General features: G+C 36.7%; 1 protein-coding gene across 4 annotated transcripts in view; it reads left to right on the plus strand.

The window, feature by feature from the left end:
• PRKD1 (protein kinase D1) overlaps positions 1-19,736 on the plus strand; it is a 124,579-nt gene extending 104,843 nt beyond the window's left edge. For all 4 annotated transcript variants that reach the window (XM_027638119.1, XM_027638115.1, XM_027638116.1 and 1 more), the window contains 7 exons: positions 900-972; positions 1,889-1,995; positions 2,422-2,583; positions 5,034-5,132; positions 5,893-6,160; positions 16,786-16,871; positions 18,768-19,736. In XM_027638119.1, the coding sequence (XP_027493920.1) occupies positions 900-972; positions 1,889-1,995; positions 2,422-2,583; positions 5,034-5,132; positions 5,893-6,160; positions 16,786-16,871; positions 18,768-18,986 (1,014 nt within the window). In that variant the 3' untranslated portion in view covers positions 18,987-19,736. The remainder of the gene's footprint in view (positions 1-899; positions 973-1,888; positions 1,996-2,421; positions 2,584-5,033; positions 5,133-5,892; positions 6,161-16,785; positions 16,872-18,767) is intronic.
• Positions 19,737-27,969: the final 8,233 nt, after the last annotated feature.

The raw sequence follows: 27,969 nt of genomic DNA on the forward strand, positions 1-27,969 counted from the left end.
AGATGCAAGAATTATATATGGGTAATTTCACTGAACACAGACTTTAACTCTGGATCTTTGTGGGATGTTAATTAGCAAGTGGAAAAGTGAGGTATAGAAATTATTTTCATGGAATTTGTCAACTGAACTTCATAAAGCTGACCGCAAGCCCTGATAAGTATACCATTTTCTGTCATCTTTGAGAGATCAGATATTCTCTGTTGTACAAAGATGAAACTCTATCCAAAGGAAGAGTTGCATGTGTTGTTACAAAATGTGTTGTTACACAAAGAACTCTGCATTTCTTTTATGCGAGGACAGTTAGACACAGGACATGCGGTCAAGGTAAACAGTCACACTACTTACATTTTGTCTCGTGGGCAGAGCTAAAAAATAGATACTCCCTGCAGCCAACTAAAGCTTTGGGACAGCTCTGGTAGTTGTCACAAAATTGCCTGTGAGGGATGTGTCCATTTGTTTCCTAAGAAGAAGTAAGACAGCCTTTATCTTCAACTCCTAGGCATTCTTTTACTGTTTATTGTATATGCTGCTGGTTAAATATCAGGAAAATAACACTGAGCTGCAAGATATGATGTTTGAGTGTCCCAGATGAATCTGCTAACAGCTTATGCTTTAGCCTGTGTTAAGGCACTAAGAAACAGTGAGACACGAGACTCCCTGTCTGGCGCAAATGGAATATTTTACCCCTCTCAGTGAACCTGTTCAAGATTTTTCAGCCTTTGCAGCAATTACAGTTAATGTGGCTTGTAAGAAAACCCGCCTGAATTTTTTTGGCAGATAATATATTTTGAAATGTACTGTAGTAAATGTATGCTACTTCCCACTAGAAAAAGCAAATGAAATACAGATTCTGTTTCCATTTCCTCAAGGCTTAGTATTTGTTATGTTTATATAAACAGGATATTAGCACCGTATACCAAATCTTCCCAGATGAGGTGTTGGGATCAGGACAGTTTGGAATTGTTTATGGAGGTAAGGCTTTGCTCTGTTGCACAGTTGTGCTTAAGATAGAGATTTTCTAGCATGGTGAAAGTATTTGGACTCTGAAATGTTTTGTTCTGGAAATTAGCTGTCTGTTGTTTTATAAAAGCATTATATATTAAATAATGATTATGCTTTATGTTGGTGAAGTCTTTTTGTATTTTGAAGTATTCTACCCAGTAGTGGGTCAGTGTATATCAATAGCTTCATATTCTCTGTAAGTTCTAATAAAGAAAATGGTGAAGTGCGGAAAGCTGTTCTTTTTGAGAGCTGTAATGGATAAAAAAATTATTCTTCTTTCTGTTTTTCTTGACATGTTCTAGTGAGGTATTTTTTATTGTTTTTCAGTGGCTTGTTAGAATTGTTTCTCTTTTTCTTAGTAATTTTTTCCATCTTTTTCCTCCTTTTTTGAGCAGTTTTTGGGGGTGTATTTAGGTACAGCTGTTGTTTGAGACAGTATTAAGTGAGAACTAACAAATTACTCACTGAAGAATCTCTGACTCTCTGATAAACATGGGACATGCACTTACATGCCTAAAGGCTATCACTTAGTTCATTACTTGTGAGTCTGGAGCTACCAGTGAAGGATTAAGCCAACAACTGGCCAGTTGCAGACAGTGCAGCTTCTGCTGATGTAGATATGAGAAAATTAACTTTACATCTATATTGTTGAAGTGGAGAGATGACTTTCCATGTGTATGTTTCTTCCAAGTTTAAACGGCTTTCTCAGGTGACAATAAAAAAGTTCTGTTGTCAAAGGGTGAAGAGAAATGGCAGAAAACTTTTAATGAATTAGCTGCAGACTAAGAATTACTTGGTTGTGACCACTTGTACAATCCCTGAAAAGAGAACACTTTTCATGATTAGTCATGTTAATTGATAGAGACCTTTTGTTTTATTACTGCAGGAAAACATCGCAAAACTGGAAGAGATGTTGCCATTAAAATAATTGATAAACTAAGATTTCCAACTAAACAGGAAAGTCAACTTCGAAATGAAGTTGCAATTTTACAGGTGATTTTTCTTTTCTTTTTTATTGTATTAACTCCATTATTTATTTCCATAAATAGCAGATAATATATTTATTTTAACTGATAATCACTAGTGTTTTTGAAAAAATACTAGTATTTTTGCTGCTTAATCTGCGTAAACAACCAAGAACAAATGTATTGTCAATGTCACATTAGGAGTTACAATTTCTGCAGTTTTAAGCACCAGGCACAATAAGGAAAACGTATGTTTATTAAACTAATTTGAAGTTCATACATCCTGTATTGTCCTGAGAAATTTCGTGCCTGTTGCCCACAGTTTAGGCATACAGTTTAAATTATCAAGTACTGAAACACTGTCGGGTTTAGGTGGGGATCTGAAGTCTGGCTATGTAATGATAAAAACTACCAATCATATTGGGAAATCTAGTGCTTTATTTATCTTTAATAGAATCTTCATCATCCTGGAGTTGTAAATCTGGAGTGTATGTTTGAGACACCGGAAAGAGTCTTTGTTGTTATGGAAAAACTCCATGGAGATATGCTGGAGATGATCTTGTCAAGTGAAAAGGGCAGATTGCCAGAGAGAATAACAAAGTTTTTAATTACTCAGGTAAGAAATTTAATTACTCGGGTAAGACGGAAATTTGAGTTCAATTATGATCACTGTTTATTATCTTTTGCTTTTGATGTATTTTACCTTTTGATTTATGAAAGCCTGAGTTGTAATATCAGAGATGGCAAAACAACTTTCTGTACGTTTCTGTACGTTATCTGGTAGGTAGTAAACATTAAGAGGACATAGAACTAGATACATGTACAGCTGTTGGCTGCTGGATGGAAGGGACATTAAGCTACAGTTTCTCATATGCTTGAAGAATGAAGCACAAGAAAGGGATGGAAAGTGCTTAAAAGAAAACTGTTTAAGACCTGCAAAAAGAAATTGGAGCTTCTTGAACTGCCCCATACCGAACCATTGCAGTTTGTACTATGCACACCTATTTTCTATGCTGAGATTGGATCTCAGTGCTACCTGTGATTAAATGAGTCTGGCTTCCTTTATGGCTTCTGTTAACAATTTGATCTGGGTTTTTTGGAGGGGTTCCTATTGTCATATTATCATATTTCTTCCTTAGCTGTCCATAATACTGGTTTAAATTTAGATACACAATTGAGTAGTGATCCACCTCAGAGTCAGAGCAGCCTGTGCTTCAGCAGTCAGAAAAAAGAAAGGAGCAGGAACATCAGTGTTATGGTGTTTATTATTATAAGTTTATTATTTGGTGTAGAATTTAACAGGTTCCCTAGTCTCCAGGCGTCCATGGGTAAAACTGCCACAAGCTCTAGAATCTATTCACAGATTCATTCAGCCTCCTCACCATTACCTGGCAAATTCTGCCAGCCCCCGACCAAAGATAAGGAATGGAGTTGAAACCACACAAGAAGGATGGATATCTGTTAAACTCAGTTGCCATATTCTCGTGTATGTCATGGCTAGGCTTCGCGAACGAAAATTTGGGAAGGGCTCTATTCACATTTGTGGATAGAGATTATTAGCCACGCTGGTGGCTAATAAGGCCAATACAAGATAGACACGTCCGATTGCAAAAGGCACAACGGAAAGAGTCCTTAGGTGGTATATTCTGCAAGACACGTTTCTTTCTGCGTTGTCTTTTCTCCTCGAGAGTGATCCGGTGTCCATTCTCAAAGAAAGCAGCAGCGTTATAGATGGTGTGTCTCCAGGCCTCCCGATTTGAGGCCAGAGTAGATCAGTTATGTTGATCGATATGACCAGGGCTGAGATGTTGTTTCAGGGAGTCCTTGTATCTTTTCTTTGGGGCTCCTCTCTTGCAGCAGCCTGTGGCAAGTTCACCATAAAGCAAGATCATAGGGAGGTGATGGTCCTTCATCCTTGAGACTTGTCCTGCCCATCACAGCTGTGTTCTCAGCAACATGGCCTCAATACTTGTGATTGCTGCTTGTTCTAGAACAGATGTATTGGTCACATAATTGGAGCAGGGGATGTTTACAATTGTACGGAGGCAGCGTTGACAGAAGCGTTCTAGGAGTTGCAGGTGGTGGTGGTAGATGACCCATGATTCGGAACCATATAAAAGAGTAGACAGCACTATGGCTTTGTAAACACTGATCTTTGTACTTTTCTTCAAGTGTTTGTTTCGCCAAACTCTTTTATGGAGTTTTCCAAAAGCACTATATGCCTTTGCTAACCTGTTGTCTATCTCTCCGTCAGTCTTACCATCTGAGGAGATGAGGCTACCTAGGTAATTAAACTGCTGGACTGATTTGAGCTCTGATTGGCCAATGGTGATATGGGGATGATGGAAGACTTCCTGAGGTGTGCAGGTTGATAGAGAACTTCTGTCTTCTTTAAGCTGACTTCCAGCCCAAAGAGCTCAGCAGCGTCTGCAAAGCAGGATGTTAAACGCTGCAGGGCTGCTTCTGTGTGGGCGACAAGGGCGGCGTCATCAGCATAAAGCAGCTCCTGGACAAGATGGTTTAAGGTCTTAGTGTGGGCCTTAGGTTCAGTACGATATCAAATGTAGATAGCGTCCTGATCATTCACAATCTTTTCCAAAGGATCTTGTGTATGTAACAGAATAGAAATACATACAAGGCTCTTTATTTTTTCTCTCTTCAAGAAAACACTTAAATTGGATCATATGTTATTTCTGTGATTTTTTTTTTTAGTTGAATTTAGATGTGGTAGGTCATTCTGCAAATGTTTCTACATTCAGAGATTTCACGGACAAAAAAAGTAAACAAATATTTAGAACCCAGTTTTTAAAAAATTTTTATAGTGTAAACTCTTTGGAGAGGGAAAAATCATGTTCCATGCAGTGAAATATCAAGAAAACTTGAGGCACAGCAAATAATAGCTGACATTTTTGCTTTTGGTGGGTTTTTCTTTTAATTGTTGACATTTCTCTAAAAGGTACATTCTTGTTGAATTGTTTATCTTCACACAAGTCCTTGCTTCTCTGGTCTCAGATACTGTAAAACAATATAAAACAAACAAACATAATTTGATTTGTTTATTCATAGATCCTTGTTGCTTTAAGACATCTTCATTTCAAAAATATTGTTCATTGTGACCTCAAACCAGAAAATGTGTTATTGGCATCAGCTGATCCTTTCCCACAGGCAAGTAGAAAATACCCTTTTCTTAAGATGAATTATTCAAATTAATAACTGTTAGCAATGTTTATTTTACGTATAAACAAGAAAGTGATTAGTGACCTGTCTACACAAAATTTTTAATAAAAAACCAATCACTTATTCAAAACCCTTTACAAAGAAGTCATGTTTGAAAATTCTTGTCTTTTGTCATTTGCCTAAAATATTCAACTAGATTTTCAAGTGTGACATAGCTATTTGTATGATTGTTTTCAATTTGCTCACCATTACAGAACAAATTACTTAGCTTGTTGATTTGCTCCAGAAAGTTGTTTTTCTGACAGTTGGGGTGGAGTTCATGAAGAGCTTCTTCTTTCATTTTATGAATTTAAATGCCATGTAGATTGCAGGATGTTTAAATATACCTTCTGACTGGTCATATTTCTCATTAAAAGGTATTTTTATCAGCTTCTCTTACCTTTGATCTACAGAATTCATCTGTAATCTTCAACTGCCCATATTCAAAATGAGTACTATTGATAATTTTTGGATAATATCAATACCAATAATTGGAAGGGGAGTATCTATACTGAATTAAGTGAGAATTTTCAAGCAGCTAAATGTCTCAGTGGAATAAGATGCTCCTCTCAAAGAGGAGTTTAGAAAAAGTCTCCTTGAGGGAGCAGTAGAGATGCATTTTGCAACTAAACCATGATAAAAGTTCCTCAACTGTGTATTTAATAATAAAAATAATTTATGTCTTACTTTAGCATTTTTCATTAAACAGGTAAAACTTTGTGATTTTGGCTTTGCCCGAATCATTGGAGAGAAATCATTTAGGCGTTCAGTTGTAGGAACACCAGCCTACCTTGCTCCAGAGGTACTGAGAAACAAAGGCTATAACAGATCTCTGGATATGTGGTCAGTGGGTGTCATCATTTATGTAAGCCTCAGTGGTACCTTTCCATTCAATGAAGATGAAGACATACATGACCAAATCCAGAATGCTGCTTTCATGTATCCACCTAATCCTTGGAAAGAAATTTCTCATGAAGGTAATACCTGTTTGTGGCTGTTTTTATATAAAAGCTAAAAATGAGGTAGTTGTATTTTGCATTTATATTTTTTTCCTGTACATAACAGTGAAAAAAAAAATTGAAATTTCAAGTTACCATAATGTAATGTCTCTGTTTTGTGGTATCAGCTGCTTTAGACATTTCCTACAGAGCATGTATAGACTGCATATGGCATAATCCTCTAGCATGGGATCTTTCCAGGAGGTTTTGAAGGAGACATATAACCATCTACAGATCAGATTGCTATAGAATCTTTGGGGAACCTCAGCTGCTGGAATTGGCATTGCATGTATTTACATATGTACCTCATTATTCAGCTCTATTACCTCTGCAGTCTTTTTCTTGTTCTGCTTTTTCCAGTAATTTAGTTTCGGTTCAATAGGATGTGGTATCTTGATAGCCTTTGTGTGGGGAAGATAAAACTGAACAATTCCAAATAGATGAGGTTTGAGGAATAGTGTGAAAAAATGTCATAGAAGAGACTTTCTGCAGGGGGAAAGGGCTTGGAGATAATGAATGAGACTTTTGAAACTCGAGTTCTGTTCAATGGCATCAAAGAACTAAAGAACAGTGTGACTAGTTCACTAGCAACATCTTTAACGTAGGTAAATTCTGTTGAAGATGTCTCTAAACACAACTAAGTAGGTCATTTAACAAAATTGTCAGTTCTGTTTTCACCAGTATTTTCATATACATAACATTTTCAGGCAGCTTGATTTTCTTTAGAATTTTTTTTTTTTTATCATTATCTTTATGTCCATAATTTTTGCAGGATTGCTTTGTAAGTCCTAAAGGGAAGGAAACATTATAAACATCAAATTCTTATATGTTTTTTTGAATTTTAATATGTGCCAACTTGTATTACAATACTACCATTTACAATTTGTGGTATTTACAGTACAGTTTTTCTGTTTTTCAGGTGATATGTTTAACATACATGTTAAGTGTAGTTTAAAGCATCATGCCTAATGCTTACTATAATATATAATAACCATGTGAGATTCTCAGCTGAAAAATGCTCTGAGAGCATTGTTTGCTATTTTATCTTGGTGGCAGATGAAGTTTGAAATCTGTTGGGGAAAAAAAAAAGCTATAAATCTGCACAATTACACACTGAAGTTCTCCTGAACCTCCACACACTTTGATATGTAAGCTGACAGAATCTGTTGGCAGCAATGCTTTATCTGTCGCTAGAGATAAGCAAACAGCAATCAACACAGGGGAAGCTGCAAGAAATCGTCTCCCACAAGTTTCTACTGTGGTAGACAGAAGATCAATTTTTACACTCAGAGGTGAAGATTCAGTAGAGCACCTACAGAAAACTCACCTACTTGGTTGTTATCTCTCCATTTGTAGAATTGCAGCCTTTCTTAAGAGTCAATGGATACCAGGCTGCAAGCATGCAGAAGGGAGGAAAAAACCACTTCAACGAATTACTAAGTTAAAGTCTGCTTATACAGTGTGATTTTATTACATATTTGAATTACTAGCTGATGAACCACTCTGTTGTGCTAAATGAAAACCTGAAAAAAGTCTGAAGAGATTCCGTTATGTTTAACACAGAGAGATAGAGACAAGATTTCTGTCCAATTATTCCTTGATAATGCTGATTTTTAGAGCTCAGATTTGAACTCAAATTCCAGATTACTTAGGGAAAATAAGGGAATATTTTTCTTATGTCAGCTTCTCTGGCCCACTCTCCTGCACAGCTTGCGAAAGAGCAGGAGCTGGGCCCTGTGCAGCTGCTGGCTCCATCCAGATTCTGTTACATCTGACCATGTAGCATGGTTAAAATGCAGACCTGTACCCAGTGTCCTAACACATTACTCTGGTTTACAATTCTGAACAGTGCCATGTTAATTAATACTGCAAATAATTGTAATATTTAAAGGAGAAACAGAGGTGATTTTAAAGGTTTTATGAAGTTGCTTATTTAACACTGCAAATAGAAACAATTTGAAAAGATATGTGTATTTAAATGTAAACTATGGTAACATGAAACTCATTTCAAGCTAAAGACACTGGGGTTCATAAATTTCTGTTCTGTAAATCTACAAAATTCAGTCAGAGAATCAGTTTCAATCCCAGCAGGTTACATTTGTGCACTGGAAATTCTTCCTTTAACTTGTCGTAGCCTCTTCCAGCTTCCCTAAAAGGTTAAGCTAATGAACTGGATTTTCCCTGCCATATTTTCCCTGTTATTTTTTTTGCCAATATTCCTAATCATTAAATATTTTTCAACAGAAATTTCAACATTAATGATTATGATTACTTTTAATTTTTTTTCATTATGAAAAGATCAAGAATAGATTTCTTTTAAAGGCACGTATATTTCTTGTTTATTTCCTTGAAATCTGTATCATAATTATATAATATTATTATCCCAAGAGAATGTTAATAATAACCTACTAGTTCTTCCACTCAAGCTTGTAAGGAAGTTATATTGCAATGTGGAATACGATGCTGCTGCAGAATTTGGCAAGATCTTTGTAAATGAACAATGATCGGTCTATTTCTTTCAATGCAGTATGATTGAAATTTCTGTTTGTCTTGAAGAATCTACGCAGGTATTTTCTTCCAAGAAGCATTACTCTTTGTTTTAAAATTACAACAACGTTGTGTAAATGATTTTAACTTGTAAAAAAGAAAAAATGTTGAAGGTCCACCAGTTAATGCAGTTTAATTATTGACATTTAAAAACTCATGCAAATATTTAAGAGAATTTCAACACATAGTAATCAACCACAGTGATTATTATCAATCACCTTCTTCACAGAAGGCTTCAACCAAAATTTGGCTGCACTGCTATAAAATTAAAAAATGGAAACCAGAATTGATTAGATAAGCGTCATTGTCACAGATAAAATAAATCAACATAAATATTATCTTTAATGCAGGTAAGAAATACGTTTTCAAAGTGTTATGCTGTGTAAATTTGAAAAATAAGAATGATTTGTCGAAAGGCTACCATAAGTAAAACTAATGTAAATGTTCTTTCTTTCTCCTTTACTTATTGCTTTCTTCCTTTATGACCAAAAGACAGTGCTGGGTCCAAGCATTCTTTGACTGTGGACTTTACGAATTGTACATTACAGCTAGATTTAGGTACATTACTGCTCCCTTCACCCAGAGACTATATTACATGCTTCAGTAATAGCAGGCAAAAACTGAGAATTCAGTGAACTTGGAAGAGCTAGGCCACCATCTAAGATAATTCATATGTTCTCTGATCTATGCATGCCAGTAAAAACGTTCACATTTTCTGAACTTATAAAATCTAATATATGTGACTGTTTCTTCATTTTTTACTGCTGAAATATGTTAATATTGGTTGCTGTGAATGTTGATAATATCATGGCTAGGCTTCGTGAATGAAGATTTGGGAATGTTCATAATATGATTATCCTAAAAAATGCTGTTGCAGAAAAGCAAGAAGTAGCTAAAAAAAAAAAAATTATTCAAGCCTATTTCTGTCTGTATCAACAATCCTACTTGAAGTACCAAGCAAGTGATGGCAGATAAGACAGACACCTTAGAACAATAGAAGGGGGGGCAGGTTATTTCACAACTGTACCTAATTAGGATTGCAAATACATGCAGCTGTTATACCTGAGGTATCTGCTTCTTAAACTGTAGGAACTAATTTGATTTAAATTCTGTGTATGTACTTTTAGTAGAACTGTAAATATTTCAAAAGTTGTGGGGTTTTTTATCTCATTAAGCAATTTTCAGTTTAGATTAAGGGAAGTGATCATCAACCAGTATTGCCAGTGTCTGTGCAACAATGATTTTCTCAAAGGGCATATAATTTGTCTCAGAATGGCTAATGAAAGCAGTGTTAGGAACTTTTGCATGCCTGTTGCAAAAATTTATGCTAAGGAAAGCAGAACAGCAGTCAAGCCTTTTGTCTTGCTCATGACTATGACTGAAGCTCAGAGAGCCAAATGTGTAAAACTTGCAACTATAGTAATTTCAACGCTATCATCAGACCATTAAAACTGTAAAAAGTTTGGGAATAGCTAAACTTAGTTATTGCTATCTTCTATTATGATTGTAATCAGAAAGGAAAAATCACATATTTCTTTGCATTTAATGGATAGTGCACAAATTAGAGTGAATGATGCTGTGTTTATCACCACTTTGGTTTTGGTGCACAATAGATGCTTCTCCTGATAACTGCCAAGCAGCAGCATGTTAATTTGGGAGCTGGAAGGCAAAAGGTAGCAAGACTTTAAAAAAAAATAAAATGAGGAAGGTTATACCTAAACAGTGTGTCTAGAAAAGCAACAACAGTGATAAAGTAGCCTAAATATTCCCTTTATGTGTTCCTTATTCAATTATTGGTCTTAAGGTAAAATTGGCTTCTAAAATTTTAAACTGCACTGATGAGGGGATAAATTTGTAAAAACACATGACCCACAGCAGTTTAAACTGCATAGTTATGAAAAAAATACACTTAAAGTCTAACAGGTTCAGAGAAAAAGCATATGGAAATAAGTTGTATTTTGGAAAAGTGTGTCATGCATGAATACAATATTGTGGTCTGTGTTAGTTTTCTTGATAATTACTTGTCCTTTAGCATTTTCTAGCAATTCTTAAAATAAAAACCTACAGTCACAAACCAAGAAAGAAGACAGAATCTATTTGAGGCTAATATTTTTGAGTGCCTAATGTTTTTAAGTTGCCATCAACAGTTCTGTCTTCTCTGCCACTCACTAATGTGATTTAGTCATTGACTATGAGTCTTTCTCTCCGTAATATGCCTGTCTGATGTCATAACTTCTGGATTAATCTCATCAACTCTTCCTGCTGAGAAATTCTGGCTTTTTTCTTTTTTTATGTAATGCTTTGTCTGTCCTTTTCTCCATTAAAATATAACTTATGAAAACTAAAACCTTCCAATTTTTGTAGTACTTAGATTTCTCCATAGCGAATTCTGATTTTTACCTAAGTGGATGCATTTTCCCTTGTTTTTCCTATAACTTCACTCTTTTGAAAGAATACACCCGGAAAACTGAGGCTGTGTTTTTATGTCTAAATAGAATTGTAAGACATTACAGGAGATAAGTAGTTTTTTGTGGTAGACTTTGGGTGTGTTTTAGAAAACCAAGTTTTGTCACAGCCATTCAGCATTCCATTGCCCAATCAGCTATTTTTTCTGTGTCTTCAATGGTTGTCAAGTCAGGTCACATTTCCAAATTCACTGAATTGCTGTATAACAGTTTGGCCTTAATTCAGTTTTCATTGTGAAATTTTGCTAGATGTTGATACAGAGAAATCTACTTGCAGAATTCTTACCCATTTTATAGATTTAAATTTCACATCTCTCAAACATGAAACCTGTTTTCAACAACTTTACTCTTTGTTTCCAACTTTGACCTTCCAGTCCACCAAATCTGCGTGATCTCGAAAGATTTATTTTGACTTAGCTACAGGTTACAAAAAATAAATACTGCTAAGTATAGAGACCAAACTCCCTGGTGGATTTTGTCTCTCTACCTCTTAGTATATTTTACCTAGTGTGTCTTCACTGTGGTGGCTGTTCTGAACTGTATGGTCCTCAAATGTGCTATGTCAAGCTTTGGATTATTCATGGTGTATTTTTTTCTGCTGTGTGATTTCCATAGATCATTGTACTCATAATTTTTTTTCATCAGCTACCAACACAGCTATTACTACTAGCCTGATGAACTGTGTGATGTGCACATAATTGATTAGGTTCTTCACATTACTTAATATTATTGAAATGATTTGAGAAGAAACAAAGGAATTCCTTCCATGCATTAAATTTGATCATGGTGTGCCTGTTACAATGCTTTGGAGTCATAAATACCACAGCTGCCTTCAAGCCAATATTTATTCAGACTTGTTACAGCATAATGTGAATAGAAACTGTTTCACACATTAATGAGAAAGTCACATGAATGAGCGAACGTTAAGTATGAGGAGGTCAAATACATGTTATAGCTCAAAGACGCTCTTTGCCTCTGTAAATGTTTAGCTAGCTGTTAAAACTAAGGTCTTGGCTCTACTTACACGTTTGCTAGGATGGATTAATATTAGAAAACCTCTCTTACAGAGGTGGATCTTAGAATTGCCAAGGATTTCTTTTGATGGTACAGCTGAATCCATGTCCCTGAAAAAAATCTCTGCGAGTTGAAGATTATTTTATGCTAAAATAACTGCATGTACACTAGGGTGTTTATCAACAAAGCTGTGTTGACCAGCAGTAGGGAGGGGATTTATGTGTCTTAAAAAATTATACTTCTAGTTAATAGGCATATTCTCAGAAAATTACAGGGCCTAGGAGGTCCTGGGCCTCCTGTGTTACTGGCACCAGCTTAAATTTTTACAATGATGACAGTAAGAGTAGTTAATGTTATATATTGTTAATTTAGGACTAATATGCTAATATATTGTTAATTCAGGACTGCTTTTTTATATATTCTTAAGGTGATTTCCTGATGTAAAAAGCTAAAGTCTGCAGGGAAGGACTAAATGAATAATATATTCATAATAGGGTTTTCAGATATTTTGTAAACTTTTGTGTTTATGTGCTGATCACACCCTAATTGAGTTAAAGCAGTCATTCCTATGAAAAGCAATTACTGTGTTAATTTGATACTTAGATCACACCCTAATTGAGTTAAAGCAGTCATTCCTATGAAAAGCAATTACTGTGTTAATTTGATACTTAGAGTGAAAATTGTGACTTTGTCTTTACTCCAGTTAATTATTTACCATATTAATAAACTTGCATAAGCAGATAAGAATCATGAATCTCCTAACTCTTGAGGTTCTTTCCAGTAAAATAAAACTAAAGAGCCATCTTTCCTAAAATCAAGGGGATATAGAGCTTTCTAAAGTTGCATTTGAATCCCCCAAAGGGGATTTTACTGAATGATTACCTGTCTAAATGACCAGTACTCATTCTACTGGAGTAGTTGGCTAGATTATTCCCTTTAACAAAGTTTCCAACTCCTGGAACTTAATAAGCCCTTATCTGGCTGCTTACAGTATTCTTAAATTATAGAATGTAAACAGGAACCCATAAAAGTATTAGAAAAAAGTCCTCTCAGAACTTTCATTCAGGTTACCTCCTTGGTGATAACCTCTTGCATGCTTAAAGATGGTGTGCAGACCATAGGTGGTCTTTCATAATGCTCTGCATTTATTTAATTATTGACTTTACGGAGGACAACCGTAAAATTTTATAAAGCTCCTAAAATATCTGAAAAGATTACTTTAAAACCTGATTTAAAAAGAACACCAGTCTCTACTGAAAATGAATAAAATTTACTTTAAAATACAATATAGTTGCTGCTGTCTCCTGAAAATGGCTTTATTTTCCCAGACAGAATATTTAATTTTGTAACAGTTGATGCCCCAGTATAGTCCCCTGAATCATACTGACGTTGTATGTCTAAAATAAATGCTAATACCTTCCAAATTTTTATCTTCAGTGTTTTTAATCAGTATAACTCAAAACTTAATCATCAAACAATTATATGATTTTTTTTTAAATTCAGAAATTGTGTCAACATGAATCTTACTGTTCGTATATCTTACATGAGCTGAAGCCAGACTAAACTTTGTAAGTTAGTGGCTATCCAGACACTGTGAGAACAGGATGGTTTTTTTGAAAGCTGAAACAGAATAACCAGGAACTTTCCACATGTCCTTTAAGTATTTTAATTTCAGCACTCATAGTGTCAATATTGAACTTCCCAGCTTCTTCTTTGCTTTACATAGCACTGTTCTTTTGTTGCCTTACCGGTATATATCACTTGCCTCTTGTCTTCTGATACTCAGACAGAACTCTTGTGCATGAGAAGTGGCATTTCTTGGATGGTGTGATTTCCTGGTAAAAAGTAGCAAAGTCTCTTTGCTGTTGAAACTCATGTTTGATTTCCTTTTTCACCTAAGTTTTAAAACTTTGAGCATTAAAGCAAATTAAATTGTATCAGATAGTTTAAGCCCTAAGTCTTCGCAGTGGTCATGTTGCTTATTTCTGCTTATTTATGAAGAGGCAAGTCATGTGCAAAACTTTCTTGGCAGAAGGAACCCTAGATAAAGAACTAAACACAAACAGCAAAACTGGTTACAGAGACAGCAATGTTTCAGTGGTGAAATAAGCAGATTATTTGTAAACTGTTGTCAATAGGTACTTAGCAGTTACAGAGGCACATGTAGGGATGCATGCACTTACATCTCAGCAGTTACCAGGACAATCAACCCTTTCATCAGGGTCTTGACCTATTTTCCAAACTGAGATTCATAGTAAATGATGAAAAATGATCTCTGAAGATCATATATACTGAAATATCACTGAAGATAGTAAGGAAATGGTAACTCCATTGAATTCACATTCAGCACTGGCCTATGTATCAAAAGACAACCTGAAGTCTTATTGTAATTCTGCTGTATTTGAGCTAAGTTGACAGTGTTCCAGAAGATGCTGATGTTTGCTGATATACAGATTTACTGCAGTGGGTAGGGACTATGTTCTCCTATTCCAAACATCAGAGAAAAACAATAGCCACTACTTTTTCCCAGATATTATCAGAAGTCACTCTGTAATTAAACCATGGCATATGACTGGCTTTCCAGTCTCTTCCCCATATCTTGGAAGGTGACACCTTCTCTTACCAATAAAGAGGAAAAACATTAACCTCACTATTTTGGAAAACAAATGAGTTTTCAGAGTGATATCATTTATCAGTAATGATCCTATTGGCTGTCCTCTGACTTTCTCATCCCACGTCCACTTCATGGGCACTTTGAGAGGGAACAAAATAAACGTGAGTTAGAGAATTTGACATTAACTGTACTTAATGCAAAACAACAGAAAAGTAAAATTAGGACCATCTGTTCCAGGAAAAGAATGGAGCAGAGCCTCCGGCAATGCTTTCTTTGTCAGAAGTCCTGAGATTTTTTTATCTCGTTCCCACAATTGCTTTGATTTGCAATACAGTATTCATCACCAGAACTCAGGGCTACTTTAGTGATAGGCTGCTGTTGCTAAAAATAGGTTTGTCTGTCAAACTTACTGCATATATCCAGATAGACTACCATGTACATTCCCATTTTCCTGGACATTGTTTTTGTTGTGTTCTGCCCCATGGCAGAAGCATGCATATAGCCCTGCTTGGCAAATTGAGTCTGGGGAGAGGAAGGCTCTGTTAAAAAAGAAAAACTTTTCTGTATTGCTGTACAAAATACAACCTCGGAGATGTGTCAGTTTAAAGAATTGTGTCCCATCTCGTACTCTTAAAATGGACAGGATGATTATTCATCTCATTCAATACCCAGCTGGCAACAGTATCCATCTGACATGCTTCAGACCCAATGCCCCTCAGTGACACCATGTTTTTGTGTTACTTTCAAGACCATCTTTCCCTGTCCCCATGATATAAACAGAGAAATAAAGATGTAAACCAGCACACTTTGGACAAGCCAAGGGATAATGTGATGAAATGGAAAATCTGCAGGTATATTGTTGTTCCTTGCGGCTAGTCAGTTATTCTGTAATAACAGTAACTTTTCCCTGAAACAACGGTAAACATTTCACACTTTCATGCTACCATCATTTTTTTTTAAATTTGTGATGTTTTTTATAATTGCATTCAAAGCTCAGCAGTCTCATTCCAGAGATTTTTCCAAAGGGGTCACTCAGTGCAGTTTCATGCACTGGTCATTGGCTCATGGGCCTCATACCTTCAGGCATCACAACACACATGCCTACAGGGTAGAAGAGTTGTCATTGTTCAGCTCAGAGAAGAGAAGTCTCCAGGGAGACCTTATAGCACCTTCCAGTACCTAAAGGGTAGGTTTAGGTTGGATATTAGGAAGAAATTATTGACTATGAGGGTCGTGATACAGTGGAACAGGTTGCTCAGAGAAGTTGTGGCTGACCCATCCATGGAAGTGTTCAAGATCAAGTTGGACGGGTCTTTGAGCAACTTGATCTGATTGAAGGTGTCCTTGCCCATGGTAGAGGATCTAGCTTTAAGGACCCTTCCAACCTAAACTATTCTGTGATTCTGTGAACCTCTGTGAATCATTGACTCCAAAACATCAGAAAATATGAAATTTGTAAAAGAAGCTCTCTCACTTTTCTAAACAGCAGACTGCTCACTAACAGGTAGAAGCAATGCTTAGTTCAAAAGGAAAGTATTGCAAGACTTGGTGACTTACAAAGCCTGATTTCTCCATTCAGTGACTGGGAAGGTGCAGCTGTCAGCTAAAAGTGCAACTGACAGTCTTAAGGAAATATATACATATACATATATATATATATGTGTGTGTGTGTGTGTGGTACCTGAATACTATAGTCTGCACTTACAGGAAATTTTTTTCACTTGAGCAGGAACTGAGTAAGAATTATCGTCAAGCAACTGTTCAGTAAAACAGTTGTAATCCCATTAGGAAAGGTTGCATGGGTACCTTCAGGGACTTCAGCACTGACCGCATTTGTAAAAAGCTGAAGTAAGAACTAACTGCCCTCTTTTTACAACTATGATGTCTGTATAGCTCTCTCTTTGCATGTCCTATTTGAAACAAATATATTTAAACTAACATTTTCGATTGTTATTTCTTTTCAGCTATTGATCTCATAAATAATTTGCTGCAAGTGAAAATGAGAAAGCGCTACAGCGTGGACAAAACATTAAGTCACCCATGGTTACAGGTATTTCTACAAATTCCATGATTTTTACTTATGCATTCAGACTCTAAGCATATAAGGTATCTTCATCTTTAAGCACAGTAGAATCTAAGAAAATCTGCAGACCTGAAAATGTTTTCAAATCCTGAGAATGTCATGCTCCTTCACCAATTTGCCTATAGTTTCTCATTAATTTCTGAAGTATTAGATTCCAATACTAAAATGTTTCATGCTTCCAAAATGTACTACAAAAATATTTTATCATATTTGTCCACTGAGAAAATTATGTGTATAAAAAGTAGTCATTTGACTTACATCATTGCCTGGAGTTTACCCTGATTCACTTCTTACTAAAACTAATCAACAATCTTTCACTTCACAGTCATCAGAAGAACTAGTGAGGGTTGTATGCTTTCCAGGAAAATATATTAGCCACCTTCAATTGAATTCTTCAACTAAAAACTGAGATGCAAGGCATTTTTGAGATGCTAGCAGCCTCTGTGTTGTGCTCACTGTTTGGTAATTGTTTTATCCTGGCAGCAGCCAAATCACTGCAAGTTCAAGGCCTAAGACACTCAGTGAGGAGCCAGGGCATTGGGTTGCTGCCTGCGGATGAGGACAGGCTGGGGCCAGACTAGTATACCAGCTCATCAGATCTCCCATGTTTGCATCTACGAAAGTAATTGTGGTGTAGGCATGTGTTTAATGCACAATTTCAAAGGAATCTTTATCAAAATAGAAAACTGAATCCTACTCCAGTACCTTATAGCTGCTACTGTTTCTCAAAGTAGATGGTGACCTTCTGGTATAGGAGGAAAAGGGTTGTAATCTCCCACCCTGCACCCCACCTTCCCCAGGGACATTTATCCTGGGCTTACTTTCTCCTGCCCAGATTTCCTGTCACTTTCTAGTCTTTTCCTCCAAGACTGCTCTTCTCTCTGGCAATCATTGCATAATGCATTTGCCTGAGTCTTTGGGTACTGGAGGTGGTCTGCAGTATGACCTGCAGCAAGGATGCTGGCTGTCTCACAGGACAGGATGGGGTCCTTCACCTCATTGCTTGTGCAATAATGAATGAAGGTGAATAAGATGAGGCAGTACAGCAGCAGCTCTAGCACCACGGATGGGATGAATCCTCTTTCTGGAAGAGCCCTACTTTGTGGGCTAAGGAAAGATAAGAGTGGTACAGGGCAGTGAGACTTAGAGATGTTTTCTGAGAGGATGGCTGTGTAAGAAATGGGCCAAAAGATGTGAGATAATAAAGATGAAGGCTTTTATGCATTTACAGTGTTTGGGCTTTGTAGAGTTTTGGCGAGGTGGTCAGGGTTGTGTCTTAGATAGGGATAAGATGACAGAATAAAAAGAAAACTGAATACAGGATCGTGAGGAGAGATTAGTCTGCATGGGGCTAGGATTGGCTCTGTTACTGCAGCTTCATGATGCTTTGGCTGGGAATAAGAAAAGAAATTATTGAACTTGTTATATACTTTAGACAGATCATATGCTGCAGTGCATGATGGTCTAAACAACATGAGACTCAAGCTAGGCTTCCGGCCTTACCATTGGCTGTCAACATGGAGTTCCAAAGTATGTTGATGTTTAGATGTATATGTTTCTTGGAACACACCAGTAATTGCCCAAATTTGGAAAAAGAGTTTTTTTCTAGCCCAAGCTGAATTTATGTTCTGCATCATTATACTGAGATGGAGGAGCTGTCTTGACTATCTGATACAGATCACTAGCATGTACATGTATGATTTAAATATGTTTCTTCTTCCTTATTCATCTTGTGACTAGAGTGAGGAATTGCTTTACCACCCTTAGGTAGCTGAGTTAATAGCACTCTGTATACTATTTATAGCAGAAGGGAATGTAATTTATTTAAGGAAATCTAAAACTAATAGTGTTATTCTATTTCAGGACTACCAAACCTGGTTAGATTTAAGGGAACTGGAATGTAAAATGGGAGAACGTTACATTACCCATGAAAGTGATGACTCCCGATGGGAACAGTATTCAGGAGAACATGGATTGCAGTATCCAGCACACCTTATCAGTCCAAGTGCTAACCATAATGAAAACACCAAGCTAGAAGAAACAGAAATGAAAGCCCTCAGTGAGCGTGTCAGCATCCTTTAAGTTGCATCCCCTATAATCTGTCAAAACACTGTGGAATTAATAAATACATACGGTCAGGTTTAACGTTTGCCTTGCAGAACTGCCATTATTTTCTGTCAGATGGGAACAAAGCTGTTATGCTGTTACACTGTTGATATATCTGAGTTGCCAAGACAAATCAACAGAAACATTTTTGTGTGACCAACTGTGTTGTATTTACAAAAGTTCCCAGAAACACTAAACTTGTTATTGTGAATGATTCATGTTGTATTTAATGTATTAAAACCTGTCTCCACGGTGCCTTTGCAAACTAGTATTTTTCTTACTTGAGCCTCATTTTGGTAAGAGAGAACTTTCCCATGAAGATCTGGGGGTTTTGTTGTGCATCGTTAGTATTGTAATTGTAAGCAAACTCTTGAAGAGTAGATTATAACTGGTGTTCTGTGAACAACTTCTACCATTTGGATAAAAGCTTTATTTAGTGTCCTAAGAATAGAAAAGGCAAACAGTAATGATTTGCACAGAACTGTACAGTTTCAAAACAGATAACCTGTGTATGTGTTTGTGTATATAGATGCAGATACACATACACACAGTATAACTTGCTCTTAAGCCTTAATGCCTTAGTAATGTAAACTGCAGCTTGTTGGTTGTATTTCCCCTTTTCTTAAAATACTCTAATATGAATATTCTCTAATATGTACATTCAGAAGCTAAATAATATGTTGACTTCGTGTATGTTTTCAATAAAAGTCTTGTTAAAATAGGTTCTTTGATGAAACTTTCTGTTTAAAATATCCCTGGAATGGCATCAGAAGTAGGTAAAATAAATTAGTCGTCATTAAGAAGACCATGTGGAGGTAGGTAAGAAAATCTACTGGCTAAACTCTCTTTCTATAAAACATTTCATAAGAACCCATTTGGACTGATTTTATATTGTAAGTTCAATCAGTTTTGAAACATACTAAGGAAGTGGGGAAGTTGAGGATGCATTAATGGGAGTTTAGTTTTTAAAAAAGTGTGCTACTTCTGCTTTTTCACTCAGTTCCTCTGAACTGGCAAGGCACTGCAGACCTTTCTTGCTTTTCTTCCCCTGAAAACTTGAAAGATACTAATTGCCATTTCTAACAAGTAGTGTTCCAATGGTAAGCCATTTAGCTTTAACAGTTAGAAAAGTTCAGACTGCACTGTAAAACACATACCAGATAGTAAAAAGTGAAAAGCTGAAAATTATTCTATGCCACGATCTTTGTCTGAAAAAGCAGTTGATATATAGATATTGAAGACTGAGGTTAAAAATGTAAAGATACATTGGATGAGAGGCAGAAGTATGCGATGATAAGAACCACATATGATAAACCTCCACTGATCAAATCTCAGCTTTATGTTACAATCATGAGCTCTTTGGTCGATAAATCCATTCTTTTGTTGAAGAAGAGCTTTCTCCAGAGGAAATTTTTGCCAGACACATAACATGACTAAAACCAGAAGAATTTTTCTTAGTGTTTTGCACCCCTGCTGGACAGCTTGTGTGTACTGTAGAAGAAATGAAGAAAAGGCACCTTTATTTAAAAAAAAAAAAAAATTAGAAAATTAAAAAGTATTGTGAAAAATTATTTATAAATCTCTTCTCCCTCTTACCCACCTTCTATGCCTACTCCCACTAACAAAAAAAAAGAAATCCTTTTCCAATTCAGTTTTACCCTGAAGGAAGCTCTCTGATGACACTGGCTTGTGACATGTCCGAAGCAGCTCTTGTTAGATGAGTTCAAATGTGTTGATTATTCTGCTATGCTGTATTTTCTGCCATATCTATATTTTCAGTCAGGATGTTCCTACAAGACTAAAATTTGGCTAATGACTGGCCATTGTTTATTTTTCTTTCAGCCTTCTGCTTAATGTTCAATCAACTGTAAAGTAAACATAAAAATGGACTTGGGGTGATTATCAAATTTCTGTCAGTAAAAGTGTATATGCGTGTGTATGTTTAAAAGAAGTCCACGTAAAGGTACACTGGTGGATTCATGGATATATAAAGATTATATTGCATTCTAGAAGGACTCTAGGAGTCAAGTCAAATTAACTAACTTTTCTAAAAGGAAATTAGGAAAATTATCAGAATCATACAGACTTTGTTCAGATGCTGATATCATGACTGTTTGTGAGGAGCCAGGACTTCACAAAAGTGCCTTAATTTTGTTGTCTCATTCCTCTGTATTAACCAGTAACAGAGATTAAGAGCTCTGCTTTCATACCGATCAATTTAGATAAGTCAGGTTTTTATTAGTGGCTTGGTTTCATTTATGATTAGTGTACCAACTCGTGAGCAAAGGTAATTTTCAACAACAGATAATTCTCAAAAATATCAAATAGCATACTGTCACTCTGTTCTCAAGCATGGACAGTAGTCAAGAGATAAAAGAGAAAGCAAACCACTGCAACTTGCAAGAGCATCTCTGAGAAACTGGATGACAAAAATAAAAACAGTGCAAGTTTTAGTGAAGGAAGAACATTGAGTACTTATAATAAACCCTAACATCTGCTAATTTCTACCATGACAACAGTTAGCATGTGCATGGGTTTGCTAAGCACAGACTTATGTTAGTAAACTTATTTAATCTCGTGGAGCACTTTTGATAAACTGTTTGCCAACAGAACAGAGACAAAAGTATAAATAAATTACTACCTTGAGAAACTTTGTGACTAGTTTGGAAATCTGATGATTTCCAAGGAACTCTTGTTTAATTACGAGGGGCATATTATACCTTTTTTTCCTCTCCGTGCCTGTTTTGGGGTTTTTTTGAGCACTGAAGCTTGCTTCATCACTTTAAGGAACTTGTTGCGTAAATATTCGTTGCTTTTCAAAAAAGAATCTGCCATTACCCAATATAATAAATTAAAATTTTCCCTGCTTCTATTCAAAAATGTTGCACTGTGAAATCTGAACTGTTTGCATTTCAGCCAGACGGATGAATTCACTATTCCTAACTCAAAACCTAAACAGAAATTTGCTCTTTAAGATTCATCAGCATCAAAGTGTACTGAAGCAAATGTGGGACTGAGTTGTCCTTGCTTGCTTTGCTCAGGAAAAAGGAATGGTAGGCTACTCTATAGTAATGTTTTCATGGCCTTTACCATTTTACATTAGGTCAACAGTTCCTGCACATGCATCATGGAAGCAAAACCAGCAGTGGTTATGCTGCATGTAAGTATTGACCTGAGGGTCTGTTGATGGTATTTCCTTTTCTGCTGTGCTATACCATATCCTTGATGTATCAAGCGTGCGTGTACAGATAATCATACATCTGTAGGTGGGTTTATTGTGTCAAAACTTAGCTGTGGAGTACAGAGAAGTACCCAACTCACACTTGGAAGCCAGAACTTTTGATTTATGTTGCTATTTTCACTTCTGTCATCTTTAGTCATTCAGATGCACTTTGTTTATCCAGGGTCTTATCCAGGCAGTTTAACTAAATTAATAAGATGAGCAAAAAGCATGCACTTGTGCAGTTTGTACAGCTCAACTGTTGTGCAGCTGCTCAGGCACGCGGGACCATCCATCCATTCAAACATCCACACCTTCACATGGATGGAAGGGAACTCCTGTCAGTATGCCTTTTCTCTGATTGTCTCAGGTACTACATAATATCTCCTTGTTCTCAGCAGGATCTCTTCAAAAGTAGTTGGGTGTTCTGTCTTCTCCTTCTTCTTTTTCTTACCTCTCTATACTTCACTCCTGAAAAGCCTTCCTAGAGTCTCACCTGTCCAGAAGTTAGAAAATTGTAAATCCTGCCCTTGTGCCAAGGCAATAACCATCTGAGTTTTGTGTTAATAATGGTCTTTTTTTTTTTGTTTGAGAGGTTAAACAAAGCAGGTTATTTAATTTACATTTTTTTAATAAATCAACACCTCTTCTGCACAGCTGAATTTATTCTGGACAATGAGGTCATAGAAGTGACATGGAAAATGCTAGCAAGATGAGAAAACCCCTAAAGCCTTGCTGGATTAATAGGATCAGATAGTTGGCATCCTGTGAAATCAGGGAGAAAGGAAAAGAAAAAAAAATGGTACAGATATTTTATGATTAAATCACTAGGCAGTTTAACCCCCATACAATACTTCAGTCTGTAATACATAGGGAGAAAAAATCAGAATTGAGTAATTATGAATTATGATGCAGTATTATTCAGCTAGGTCTACTAAAATATTGACATCCTGGAAAAGCTCTGCTTCATACAGATACTCCAGAGCCCAGTACCTATAATCGTTCAGCACCTCAAACTTACCCCTTTCACAGAGAAACTATTTTTTTTCCCCTAGAAAAATAGGCCATAATTTATTCAACAAAGGAAGCCCATTGCATACTGCACTGGTCATCTTCTGCCTCATGAGACCTATGGCATCTGAACCAAAAATCTCATATTCCTGGGGTTTCATATGCATATACCAAATGGGAAAGAGCTCAACCAATCGAGTGTGAAACAGAGGAACTGTCTTGGTAGATCAGGCACTTTTCGGTGGTGACAAATTTGACTCCTTAATGGGATGCGGAGTTTCAACTTGCTTTTTCTTCTCTTGTTTCTATCAAATGGAGCAAGTGAATGCTGAAATCGGAGTCTACTGGGTGAGCTAATATTTGTTTGTGCTTCTTGCTGAATCAATGTTTTGGTGAAGAACGGGGAGCACACATTATAAGAAGCATAAACTGCCTTACTGAGCACATCTGCAAACTTGAACATCAGTTGTTCACAAATAAGAATTTAATAAAAGTCTAATTCAGTTTCAGACTGAAAACTTGCTCTTTTGAAAGACTCCATGAAATTAAATGTTTTGCTTGGGCATCCAAGCACTGAGGTCCTAAATTAAGGGAATCTGTCTGTGCTGTGAGCCTGGAGAACCTGAGGCCTCATGCTGCAGAAGTCTGCCAGGCAGGGTGCCAACCAGGGGAGCTACAAGGAAAACAGGCAGGATGAAAATGTGCCTTTAAGGCAAATGCTGAAATTTGTAAGCATGTGTATGCTGCCAAAGTTTGATAAAAATGGGCAGATTCTGTTGAAGTATTTTTATCAAGACAAACTATTTTTCAATATAAAACTATGATACATTTGACATAGTTTGACATTAGTTTCCAATGTGACTTCCAAAATGTATAGTGACTTACTGGTAATGACCTCTGACACTTTTAGTGGGGACTGATTTTTCAGAGATTCCTAATAACTATGCTTTGAAAAGCAATTCCTTCGTTCTGGTTCCTCCCTTGACTTAGGCATGTAAAAACATGAGTTATTTGAGCAGTTAGGTCACTGAATCTAATACATGGAAACTTTACCAACATATTATTACCAAAGAAAATGCAAATTGACTTGAGGGGCCTGGTTCACATTTACCAAGTAAACAGCTGCAGCAGTTTAGGATGTTACTTTCTCCACTTTCAGCTGTTTGCTACTGGCCTCATAACAGAGGGAAAATAGAATATTTCAACTTTTCTAATTTACACTCAGAAGCATCTAAGCACAAATTTTATCTTAATGTTTAAGTTAATTTGTCCAATTGTGAATTAGAGCTGTGATGCTCCGTTCTGCCAGCTCTGATTTCTGGAAAAGGAGCAGGAGAGAGGGTGAGGGCATTCCACTACTGTAACTGGGTTTGCCAGAAATTATGGGTCAGAGTGCTTAACTGCATTTCTCAAAGTGAATTATGCTTGCAAGCATGAATCCCTAAGGGTTTCTAGGTGTCTCGGGCTTCCTGATTTCTTCTGAAATAGGATTTAAGGTCTTCAGTTAGTAGTTAAGGACTGCTGAGGTTTCTAACCTCACCACTTGATCATGGCATTGTATGTTTAGTTAGTCATGGGAGATCCATGGGTTTTCAACCTTATTTAGCACAAATTTCTCTTAGCCCCTTGCTAACAAAGTATTGTGACAAAGTAGAGTACAGTTTCACAGTATGTTAGATTAAACTGCACCTGTGCATCTCCTATCCCTGTACAAAATGTGGAGCTCAGTGTAATAAAGAATGCTCACACAAAGAGTGTGTCTGTCACTGATAGGTGATAGCACTTAAATCCTTCACAGTGCTGTATGAAAAAAAAAAGCATGGTTGCATGGTATAATATACTCTTTTGATCAAAAGGAGAGAGGTGACAGTGACTGTACTGGAAACATAATTTCTTCTGCTTCTTTTTTCCCAGCCTTCCAGCCAAAATTGACTTTACCTGTCCTCAGAAGCACCTTGTGGCTAAGGCTCCAGTGCCTAGGGCAGGGAACACTCTCTGCCCTTCCTTTAAAAGCCCCTGGGCCGTTTGCCCTTGCAAAAGCCCTTGCATCCAGCCAGCGCCTTTTGCATGTCACAGACCTCAGCTGTTTTCAGATCTACTGCAGTCTAGATGCTTTTACCTGAAAGGAGGCTCAGAGAGCTTTTGGACAGAAGGAAGAAGATTGCCTACCAAATCTTGCACTGAACCAACAGCATACGAAGATAAGAACTCCATGACTCCAGGAAGGAGACAACTGAGTGGGAAGGCTAGGTAGTGCACAGGATGCCAGACTAGTATTATAAATGCTGCACTATTTTTCATGCTTATTAACTCTCCTATCACATATATTTAAAATCATGGTCGACATACTCTGTCTAATTTGTTTTGAGCAGACCTATTCATGTATTCATAGCCTTAAGGGTGATGAAATTATTAATTTATTACTCTAATCCTCTCTCAATATTTGTGCTCTTTTTTTTGACTAAGCGAGGGCATTTATCAGTAAAATTATATTGGCACAGCTTCTAGAGTAGACATATTTATATGAGTACAAAAGTATCACTATAGTGGTTAAATCCCTACTTATACAGAAATGGGTGTACAAGTATGACTACATCCAGACAATAATATCACTTCAACTAAATCCTCATAAATAGCCCAGGTTTACTGTTCAGACAAAGCCTTAACCTCGCTTTCAAATCACTTTGCCAAGTAGCTGTCATTATTTTATGATGTGAACAATCATGAATTTGCTTGAAACCACCAAAGCAATCTCTTTTGAGCCAAGTGGGTAATATTACCATTCTAGATTGAACTCAAACCAGCGATCAAAGACAAAAATGCCAGGGCATTGCCAATTTTCTGAGCCATCCAGTAACCATTACCTTGTGTTGTCTGATTTGCATGATAATTGTAAAATAAGAGGTTGTGTGATTTCACTCACTTCCCAATATTTTTCCATACTTTCGGACTTTTTTTTTTTTTTTTTGTCGTAAATGCTTATTAACAACTTCTTATTTCCAGCTCAGCGCAGGCTTTATGTGTTTACACTGTAATATGCAGTAAGGCGTCATCCTTAGAGAAAAATGGAAATGGTGAAATCCCTTGGGACGTCGCTCTCAGGTTTCCCGTTCCATCCCCCGGGGTCCCGCCGCGGGTCCCGCTCCCACCGCGTGCGCTCGCGTGCCTCGCCACCTACCGGCCACCCTTGGTACCGCCGCGGGGAGCTCGTCAGCTCGCAGGCATCGTAAGGCCCGAGGCTTTTCTCAGTATTTATCAGTGATCACTCTGTTTTTACAAAGCCTTAGGCACACAGGGAGTATGTGATATGCCAGCCTACTGTGGTATTTTTAATGTGAAAACATAATAATTCGTGATAAGGTAGGTACTAAGTCTCGTCCTGTCTGATGTCAGAATGTTTTGGAGTTTCCACAGCTGCTAATTAGTTTGTGTTTCAGAATAATAATGTTCCCCTCTGCCTACCATTTGCATAACAAAGAAATAACTTATTTTTAAATATAGAAGCAGATGTCAACAGCTAGGAATCAATATAGTACTTCTGGCAGCTTCCAGACAGCAGAGTTCACAACACAGTGCTGTCAAGCGACTAACAGACAGCCACTTCCAGCTAAATTATAAAATAATGATGCATAGAGAGATTGCTGATTGTCCCACTTTCAGTTCAAAAGCATTAATCAATAAGGCAATAGTAAGATACATAAGTCAAATAAATTCATTGAAATGGTTAGCCCTTTAATTGATAATTAACATTAGGCAAAGAGTGTCTATGAAGAAAAAAGCTTAGCTTGCATTAAAAAAAATCTTTATTTGAATACAAATAAGATTCTGAAAGTTCCTTAGAAAAGTTGGACAAAGGAAAAATGTACTCGTGAGAGTAAAAGTTAATCTCATTTAATTCCATCCACAGAAGGTAAATGCAGTATTTTTGTCTCTAGATCAAAGTGATTGTTTTCCGAAATATAGAAACATAGTTGGAGAAACAAGTTTGAAAACAGCTAAGTGTGAAAACAGCTAAACTGTAATGAGATGCGTTTGGGAATACAGAAATAAAGGTAGGATATTAAACCACCTACAAGTTGATATAAGCTGATTTTTGCTCTTAGACTTCTTTTCACTGCTTACTTTTTACTTTCTGATATTCCTCCTGTTCAATCCCACCACTCTTTTACTTTCAAACTATCCAATATCTGGCCTCTACTATACATTGAAAATTTTGCTAGTTTGCTTTGTTTTTCACCATTTTGATTATAATATCCCCCTAATTATGTGTTTTGAAAATCTCTCTTCAGCTAAGTTTTTTGCACAAACACCTAGATACTCCACTGTATTGAGTAGTTTAGTGTGTAGCTCACATCTGTCTACTGTTGGAGTTCTCCAAGTAAAAATTCTGCCACTTACATAATCTGACCTTTTCCAGTAGGTGTGCAGTTCAATTGTCCACTCCCTTGCAAACTGTTCTGTTGTAATCCACACACCACTTGTGGCAACATTTTCCGTATTTCCCTTGCTACCATTTCATCTTGTCTGCACATCAGGCATCACATGGCAATAGAAATAGTCTCTTCTTCTGGAATATCTTCCAGCATGATTCTCATGTGAGTGCTCCTAAAACTGCCATGGTTGGGCTCCTTTATGTATTTTTTGAATAAGACCCACTTCCAGCAAAGCGTTTCTGCTAGAAGGCATTTACACTTGTCTGGGTAAACCAGCAGCAGTCCTGAAGTGTCC

Source organism: Corapipo altera, unplaced genomic scaffold, assembly GCF_003945725.1.
Source record: "Corapipo altera isolate COAL_440 unplaced genomic scaffold, ASM394572v1 23, whole genome shotgun sequence".
Taxonomy (NCBI): domain Eukaryota; kingdom Metazoa; phylum Chordata; class Aves; order Passeriformes; family Pipridae; genus Corapipo; species Corapipo altera.